At 42.4% G+C, this 10,000-nt stretch overlaps 1 protein-coding gene across 1 annotated transcript in view; it reads left to right on the top strand.

Annotated features, from left to right (window-relative positions):
- evlb (Enah/Vasp-like b) overlaps nucleotides 1–10,000 on the top strand; it is a 35,363-nt gene that overhangs the window by 10,128 nt on the left and 15,235 nt on the right. The window contains exon 2 of the mRNA XM_071912467.2: nucleotides 8,481–8,649. Within this exon, the coding sequence (XP_071768568.1) occupies nucleotides 8,481–8,649 (169 nt within the window). The remainder of the gene's footprint in view (nucleotides 1–8,480; nucleotides 8,650–10,000) is intronic.

The raw sequence follows: 10,000 nt of genomic DNA, 5'->3' as shown, positions 1-10,000 counted from the left end.
TCAGCTGTTCTTCTTTCCGCTTTATGCAGCTTTGATGTTTCATGCAGTTGCTGCTCACACGCGCATAGATACTCACACTTCAAGTAGGAACCCTATTTTTTTTACAGCCTATGGTAGGAATAGACACACACACACACACACACACACACACACACACATGAATATACAAGCGGTTTCATTGTGCACTAATTTGGCCAGTTTGCAAGCAGAAGATTCTCCATCATGAGACTCCTGTCTAGGAAAACAGAGAGCATTTTGTAAAAGAGCAAGAAAAAAAAAAAACAATTTGTGGTGATGATTGTTCTGCCAGCTAACTCTGAGGTTTTGGCTGTTCCCTCTAAGCAGCTGGCTCCGGGACACAAAGACACATTTTGTCATCGGCTCTCCTCCGCTTTCATCGCTATTGAACCACGACCACAAAAAAATCTGTTTATCTTTAATCTGTACTACTTCAAAGAATACGCAGTGTTGTAAATCAGCAATATTAATGGGCAGAAATAATCGATCGGTCATTGTCTCGGCCCAGTAGCTGTTCACCTGTATGCACTGTGTGAGCTAACATCTAAAACAGCGATAAGCAACTGTAAAGACTGGGAGGGATTACATGCAACAAAGGTCATGAGCTGGATTCAAACCCATAACAGTGTGCTGTAGCCTGCTGAGCCTCCAGGACAGCACACAGTCATGTTTCCCAGGGATGCTGGAGGTTTATCTTAGTGTACTGCGCTAGTCTGGAAGCAATGGAGCCGCTCATCTAGTCTCAAGGTTGCTGCTATACAGTGTGTAATGATTGTATTGAGGCTAAGTGAACGGGACTTGTTTTTGCAAATGAGATGCAAGAAGTCTCAGAGGAGAATCCGGTATTCTGGTTTGCAAGTATTATTAGTAGTATTCTGTGTGTGTGTGTGTGTGTGTGTGTGTGTGTGTGTATGGGGGGGAGGAGGGGGAAGAGTGGGTGCGCCAACCTCTCTACCTTGCATCCGACAGAAACCACATCAAATCAGAGAACTCACCCTTGACGATCACACGCATTCACAAACAAACACACACAATTGTACTTTTGTACTTTAGAATAAGAGCAATGATTTCTCTCACTGTCTGACTGACAGACAGAACGATATTTGATAGCGGACTGAGAATTGCTTTCTCTTCACTGGCGACTGAACAGAGACGATGCAGTATGTGCCATCAGATGGACACTTACCTAAAGTGTATATCAAGTAGTGTATCAAGTGAGGAGAGTAAGTATTTATTCATGGTGTTGTATTTAAATACAGTTTATAGGTACTTAAAGGTACTTCATTTGAGTTTTTCCCTTTAATGGAATTTCAGACTTTTTCTCCACTACATTTCAAAGCTAGCCTTTGTTGTGCTGCCTTTATTATGGTATGTTTATATCTATATCTGTTTATATATTTTATTTTATCTATATATTTAGTTGGAAATTATCTGGTAACTGTTGATGTACAAGCATGACTCTGCTGTACTCACAGTATCATTTGAACAGAAGTTGCAGTTGGCTAAACTATTAGGATTACCTTTATTGTGGGTGGAAGGGCTAAACTAAAGCTCTATCTTCCTTTCATTTTCTTTTCTTTTTTTCAGCTTTTCTCTCCGTCTGTCTCTCTGGTGATGCAGTCATCAGGAGGTTTACTGTGTATTAACCTACTGTACTGGCTGCAGCAGCACAGGAAAGCAGCATCACTGGACACACTAATCCATCAAATCAGTTTAGGACATTTTGATCTCCTAATGACAGCCGCTGCTGCCCGCTGGCTCCGCTCCAGTCTGGGACAATATTGTCTGTTAGTTTGGTTGTTTTCAGGTTAACATAAACAAAAGTGCCAAGTATTGCCTCTATAACCCACAGTGACTGTGGAAACACAGTGGTGCGTCACTTAGGAAACTATTATGTATTTGTTAAGAATTTGCATGAGTGTGGTTTGGAGCAGATGGTTGGTGGAATATTGTCTTACAGAATCTTTGGGTAGAAATTTGGGTATTATGAACTGTTCATATCAATGTTTTAGGTCTTTAGTCAGTCTGATTCTGATCAAGCCCTTCTTTGGCAGCACAAACTGGTAATGACTTGGAAACTATACAGAGGCATGTTACCAGACATGACAGAGAAAATCTGTGTATTATTTCTGTCCTATTTTCCATCCAGATTGATCCTGATATCAGAACTGACTGACCAGTGTGGCCATGATGCTCCATCATGTGGTCAGAAGCCACTTCATTAGCAGAAAATGCTGCTCTGCTTGAAACTTGTGGTTGTCTAACTGGTTAACCATCACTATTAGTGAACTTTTTGTCTCTTTTTGTCCACATTGTTAAAATCAGACACACAAGCTACAGCAAGCCTGCATCTCACTGATCTCTGTGCCAGATACCATGCTTTGAGCTTTCATCTAACTAAAGGCAAAAAAACACACACACCCAAAATCGATTGAATGGTCAAAACAGCATCTTTTTGTGATTTAAGTTTCATGGTGTTTAGTTTTTGTGTCATTTTTGGAAATGTAACATCACACATAATTAGCACTGCCAAGAGAGAAAGGCCTATACATTATCAATCAGTCTCTTACATGCCAAATAAGAAGCAGGAGCGCACGCTGGTTTCTTTGATTTCAAAGTGTCAGCAGTCTGCTTTACAGGCACCGAGTGTGTTTCCTTGTGTGGTGCGTGAACTCAGTCCAGCTTCAATGCACAACACACTGAACTTTGCATTTTTAAAAGTCTGATCACTGGCTAAAGGCCATGATGTACTTGCTATGGAAACAAATTTCTGCAAATTCATGGGGACAAAAGAACACATTTGTGGAAAAAACGATTGGATTCGGCTCTGCAGTCTGCACAGGCTTGCAGGCTGAGCTATTCAAATTCTTTGCACACCAGCCACCACTATGGGATCGGTTGTGTTGCCTTGTGGAAAACCATCTCCATTTCCATTTCTAGTTCATTGCCTTTGTTTAGATCTCCGTGCTAACATCCCATGATCAACTTTATCAAAATGAGGCTGGACTCGCTGCTTATCTAAACCTAAATGACCGATCAAACAGCTTCTAAATCCTCATCAGCCGCCTTTGTCGCTCTTTCACTGCAGCCGTTGTTGTTGTTGTTCTCTTAATTTGTGTCAGCGCTATTTCCGGTTTCCCTAAAATATGGTTACCTCTTTAATCTACATGCACCCAAATGGCGTGGAGTGCAAATAAATGAGCAATACGAAGCCGTAGTGAGTGAGCATACCCAAATTTGCATGCGGCGACATGTGCGACTGCGTTTCTATTTCGGGCAAGTTCTTCTTCGCTGGTAGTGTACCGCCGCCGTGAGCGCGGAAGCCCCAGAAAGTGGAACAGCACAATAGCTTTGATGTTGTGATGTCTGCAGGGTTAGTGTAAGTGTTGCAGCCTGCCTGCTGTGTGGATGCAGACTGAGGCGGACTGCGCTCAACGCAAGGCCCTCTGACAACGCAGATTAGTGTAAGACCCGGGCTAGGACTGACACATGCAAACACACACACACACACACACACAGAAAGAATGCATTCACACACGCACAGACACACAAAACTACACCGATAGACTGACAAAAGCCCACATGTACACAAACACACACATTCACACATACTCAAGGCTCATGGCTGATCTAGATGCACTTGAGCAGATGTGTAACTGACTCAGAGTTTCTGATATTTAGCTTTCGGTTCCCTTGCCTCAAGAGTTTTTCACTCACTGATTTGAACAAATAGAAAAATGAATGAAACCTTGTGGAGTCCAGGATGTCAAATATCCACTCTCGGTTACACTTTAAACTCTCGATAGATAGGAACTTTATCTATCCGAGAGAGAAATTCAATGGTCACAACAGCAATAAACTTGCGGTGCAGGACAGCTGCTGTAATGAGGCTGCCAATACAGCCTCAATTTTGTATACATCCTATACAAAATTGCCATTACCATGCCTTTGCATCCTGTAATACAGAGATATTGTGCTAAATTTAAGCTCTACCTCTATCTGTGTTGACAATTCATCAGCGGAATGGATAATAAAAGTGCTAATTATGTTTCCTGCTTCGGGGACTGCGTGTGGTTTCATTCATTTCCTGTGTGGGTGGGTCTGTCTGTGTGTATGTGTGTGAGTTTATGCGTATGTGTGTGTGTAATAATTGCATTTCCTCTACCTGTGCTTCCAGTCGAAAAAGTGTATCCATCTCCTCTTGACAGCCGCTGGTTGTGCTGCTCGTCTCCCATCAGAGAAGTGAAGCTAAACGGGGTAAATTTAGCGCGGGTAGGCGGAAGTTGTACCAGAAACAGAGAGGGGAACTAAAGCTGTGACGCTGCTGGTTAGGGTGAGCCAACAGCGTGACCGGACCGCTCTGCCAGGTGTGAGTCCAGCCTCGTCCCGTACTCTGCTTCCTCATCAGCCGGGGGGTGATGTGAGGGCGGACCGAGGGGAACAGCAAACTGAAGCAAACTCAGCCGTAGACTTTAGGTGGGAATGGGTGAGAGAAAGAGAGAAAAAGACGATGAGAGAGAGAGAAGAAAAGAGAAGAGAGGGCCAGAAATGGTGGACAGAGTTTGTGTGAGGCAGTCGTTCCATTAACCCTGCAATGACCTGAATCCCTGAGGAGAACAACTTAATGGCTCTTCAATGTGTGTGTTTGTGTGTGTGTGTTTGTGTGTGCATGTGCATTTGAGAGAGAGAGGAAAAAACAAGAAGAAATGGGTATGTGGGTGCATTTGAGCAATAATTATTCTATTCGAATCAGCAAACATTCAGCAGCGGCAATGAATAATTCATTAGTTCATCATTACATATACAGCTGAACCTCATTCATCTGACCTTAGACAACCAAACTGACCGATTAACTAAACAGGCATAGTGTAGAACAGCCAATAAAGTGTATTGTATTGATTGTATAGTATTATTTCCACATGTTTCTGTTGATGGTTGCAGCTGGAGGCATTTCAGCTGCAAATCAGGCCATACAGAGCGCTCTGGACTACATGTGTATGTGAGTTTTATACTTCAGCAGGCTCATTTGTCAGCATTTCAGTCATCTGCACACCTAACTGCTTTGAACTATGTCCATTCCTGAAGGGTTTGGACTCTGAGTTTCTACTGAATGTCTTTGAGTTAGGGCAATGCGCTGACGATCCGTTTTTCACTGGAAACAAGTCTAGAGCAGATTCATCACAGTCAGCAGTCGGCGGAGCTGAAAATATTCTGTTTGGGAGCGAGGACATGGCCATAATTTGCACAATGCCCACCATGCATTTCTCTCGCGTAGCTCTCAGTGTTGTGTGTGTAGCATCCAGCTGCCTATGAGTGTAGTTATCAGTGTCTGCACTGTCATAACCTTTGTTATGTTGTTGAAAGTCATCGAGGGAAGAAACTAAAGTTATTGTACTCACAGTCGCTCCTGAATTGAAAAATAACCTTTTCAGAGTCCAGCTATGCTTTATCATAATTGACTGAATTTGTATATGGAGTGGCAGGGCCTACAAAGTGATACTAATAGTGAGTGAGGACCTTTTACACTTGTTTGTCCTTAAGGCTGCGCTGTGATTGGCCAGTTTTAGAGGAAGTGACACAAGGGAAGACAGAGACAGACAGGCAGAGGGTCTGAGTGGCACTCTGAGATTTCCCTGCCTGCCTCCGTCTGAAACTCTGTCAACTCATATTTGCTGCAGCATGGACTGGTCGGGAGCAGAGCTAGGAGGATGCCATTTAGAGTGTGTGTATGTGTGTGTGTGTGTGTGTGTGTGTGCGTGTGTGTGCTGTCAAGGTGAATTCAGAAGCAACTGATTTATTCATGTCCTGGGGAGCTATTGTTAATTTTTCAACGGGTGTGGCATGGAGTGAGCTACAGTATGTTCCATGTGTACGGATGCGTGTGCATGTATGTGTGTGTGTGTGTGTGTGTATGTGTGTGTGCGTGCGTGTGTGTGTGTGTCCCATAACTGTCAGTCAGAAAACCAGTGTTCTCGTTGCCTCAGCTCCTTCACAGCTCCAGCCTCTCCTCCACTCTCAACTCCTTTCCCCTCCATCCTCCATCTCCCTCTCCCCGTCTCCCGGTTCCTACCTCCAGTCTCTTTTAGCGCAGGAATCTCATTTATTCATGCCGCTGGGCCTCTGATGCCATTTTCAGCTGGTTGCCAAGAAGTCCGTTTAAAAATTAACAGAGTCGACAAGTTTAAGAAAATAAATTAAACACATCACTGCTCTGCTGGTGCTCTGGCTGATTTAAAATGTGTTCACATCATAACTGCTAATGCACGATACGTGGGCGTACAGCCGAACACTCAGACTAAGATATAGTTATTTATACCGCAGGCTCTTTCGTGTTAATATGGGTGTTATCAAGGTAACAAGGGGGTTGTTGTGCTTGTGTGGAAATATGTTTCACTGTATGTATGTATGCATGCAGTGTGTGTAGCTTTTTTTCTTTTGTTGTGTTGTTTGAATGGATCGTGGTATAAACTTTCCGCAGTTCCCTCCACTGCTCTCCTTTCATTTTGCTTTGATCTGAAAGGGAAGGAAAGGAGGAAGGAAGCCGATATTATTTTCCCTCGCTCAAAGGGAAACATTGGCATTAGAGTTTGAGTTTGTTATTTCCTTGCATTGGGTGCTTCTCATAAGATCTGGGAGAAAATGTGTCAGTATTTGTTCCTCTGCTACCCTAACAACGGTGTGTTAGCGTGTCCACAAGTTAGGCATGAGCTACCAAGCTAGCATTACTCATAGGTTTCAATGAGGAATGCTAACATAGTGCTTTTTTGAGTGATTTATGTGCTTATCATGTGTTTATGTGCCAGAATAGAATCTTTTTCCCCACAATGTGATGATGAAAGAAACAGACAAAATTCAAAATGTTAGTGTATCTATTTAAAATCTATTTTGAGCAGGCTAATGTATGAAAGTAAAGTAGACATTGTACCTCCTCTCTTTCAATTCCCCTTTTTCATGTGATGCTCTAGTACCGTCTCTCTCACTACACCTCATGCCTCTCACTATCTATATTCTATGACCTGAGCGCTCTCTCTCTCTCTCTACATTTTTTTCTCTCTCTCTCTCTCTCTCTTCTCTGACGCAGCTCTTTCACTCGGCCTCAGGGGTTGATCCACTAATTTTAGCTTGGCAAGGAGGCAAAGACACAGATGGGACTCTTCTTGTTATTCTCATTTCCGAGCCAGAATAGTTTCCCCATTCCTCCTCTGTCCTTTTCCTCCTTTTCCTGCTCCTTCCACCCTTCTCCTCTCTCTCTCTTCTCCCTTCTCTTTTGATTTGATTCTCGTCTGTTAAATGCATTGGAAAGGCTATGCGACATCCCTCTTATAAAGGGCAGTACCGTTTACAGTATACTGTAGTCTGTGTGTGTGTGTGTGTGTGTGTGTGTGTGTGTGTGTGTATGTGTGACACAGTGAAGGTCAGTGGAGAGAGAGAGCACCTCAGTAGGGTTGTGATAAATGCAGTCAGATGGGTGAGCAGGCAGACCCAACGCTGGAGGCCTACACACACACACGCACACACACACACACACACACACACACACACACACTACTATCGCCACTCATTTAGAACATCAGCAGATGCTGGACAAGCGCTTGATTACATTTGGATTAGACTATTAGTGTAACACAGGATTAGAAGACGGGGTTGTTGTCTTGTTGACTGCATTTATCTCACTTACGCCCTAAGAAAAATACTGTTAGATAATGTTAGATTTTATTCTGAAAGGAGACTTTCAACACTGTTAAAAACAGATATTGGCAATATACCTTGCATTTCTGGGAACATTTTGTTGTTTGGTGGTGTATTTTTCTTATTTCTGTGGATAACTGGCCAAATGTAGACGACATAACGTCACATTGAGATTTTTCCAGCACAGTTATAATGGAGTTTGACGGGAGAGAAAAATTTTGAGCTATCAGGTTTTGGTGTCAGTCCCTCGGAATCAAAGAGCAAGAGCTTCTTTCACCATTTTTCCATGACGTTCATCAATCATACTCTGACAGAAGCCTCAATAGACCAGAATGCAATGCAGCCATGCTGTGTTTAGAGTAAAGGTGTGCGAATTTCACTTTTTCTTGACTCAACACTACACTATCACTATCACTAATTGCTCTCTCCACCTATATGTACAGCTGAATTCAACAAGTTCAGGCCCGTTCTCTAGGAAATGTAGAAAGGCATTCTGGGAACTGTAGGAATTCACTAACTCAAGGAGAAGAAGACGAGGCAGATTGAGGGAAAGTGGATACACCAAAAAGTAAACAACTCCTGGAATGCGTTGAACTTTATAAATTGATGATATCTAACAGTAAGAATGGGTGGATTTTTATGACCAAACTGTCAATTCAGCCAGCCTATTGATTCATTGTTTAGTCGATTGATTCTGATTGATTCTACAAAGCATAGTGTTTAGTATAATTAACTCTCCCTCTCTTGTCTCTATCCCTTCTCTTCATGTGCAGTGAGCAGAGTATCTGCCAGGCGCGGGCCTCGGTCATGGTCTACGATGACACCAGTAAGAAGTGGGTGCCCATTAAGCCCGGGCAGCAGGGCTTCAGCCGCATCAACATCTACCACAACACTGCCAACAACACCTTCAGAGTGGTGGGCGTCAAACTGCAGGACCAGCAGGTAAACAGACAGGAGACAGACATGATGCACACAGGCGACAGTCTGAGGAGGAGCAGATGGGCAATTTATTTGATCTGCTTTTCATTATACAGTTGCTCAAGAGAGATTTCATTGTGCTACAAAGGGATTGCAACATCCAGTGCATTCAGGCTATTCTGTGTTTTGATTGTGTGTTTTCTATGCAAAGTACTCTCTATCAGAGGAGCAATGAAAAGGAAATTATTGTTATCATCACTGGAAATCACCTCAAAGTTTTACTGTGGAAAACAATGTGGTGGTTTAAAACAGAAACTGGTGAATGTGAGCAGGACTTACACCTTTTATCTGTCATAGTCTGTGTGTGTGAGTGTGTATGTGTGTGTGTGAGAGAGAGAGAGAGAGTGTGTGTGTGTGTGTGTGTGTGTGTGTGTGTGTGTGTGTGTGTGTGAGAGAGAGTGCGTGACCACCCTAGTGTTTCATTAGTGGTCTTTAGCAGTGCTAATCCCTCTCTGCTGTGGCCTGAGATATCCTTGCCGTCTGTCAGTCTCCCTGTAGGCCACATCTCATTAGCACACAGCTCCCTGAAGTTTCTGTTTATTTGCACTGTGATAAAACACAGAAGCAGAGCGATGCAGAACACACACAGTGATAAAATATGATTTAAAAAAACACATAGGAAAGGAGAAATGTAAACAGTAATCTGTGCAAGTGAGATAAAAAAAGGGGTCTTCTAACAACATCTCACCTCAAAACAAACAGCAGTAAAAAATTAAGATGACAAGCTAAAACACAACTGCATTGGACAACAGAATCTAAATGAAAACAACAAACGTTTAAAATGATAGAACAGCAATAAGGTCCATAAAATGACAAAGGAAATAAAATCATCAAAATAATTAAACTAGTGCTGCATTCCACAAACTGCTCAAATATTTGGAAGCAGATTTTTCACCCATTTTTTAACAAGACAGAGTTGGAAACATTGTGAAAAGAAAAAACAGTTAAAACAAACCCCAACTTCCTTAAAATAACCATAATCTCAAATTTGAAGCTGGATTAACATGAGATGACAAAAATGTAACACCTTTTTCTATGATGCAATTTAACCTAAATGAAAAAAAGGGGGAGAAAGACTTGTTATTTGAACATTATACCTTCACATAAAGTTCTCAGACAAAAAATGCCATACATTTTGAAATCATTTTATAGCACAACATACTGTTCAAAACTGAGTTGGGAGAGAGCTAATGTTCTGTGCAGCTATACTTTATGTTACATCCCACTGTGTTAAATACCCTCATTCAGTTTTGTCTCCAACCCTGCTGAAGGCAGTTGTGCCCTGCTCCATTGCTTCAAAAGGTTGCCCATGTAT

The sequence above is a fragment of the Centroberyx gerrardi genome, chromosome 18 (genome assembly GCF_048128805.1).
Source record: "Centroberyx gerrardi isolate f3 chromosome 18, fCenGer3.hap1.cur.20231027, whole genome shotgun sequence".
In the NCBI taxonomy this organism is placed as follows: Eukaryota; Metazoa; Chordata; class Actinopteri; order Beryciformes; family Berycidae; genus Centroberyx; species Centroberyx gerrardi.
This window is presented reverse-complemented; position numbering and strand designations above follow the sequence as displayed.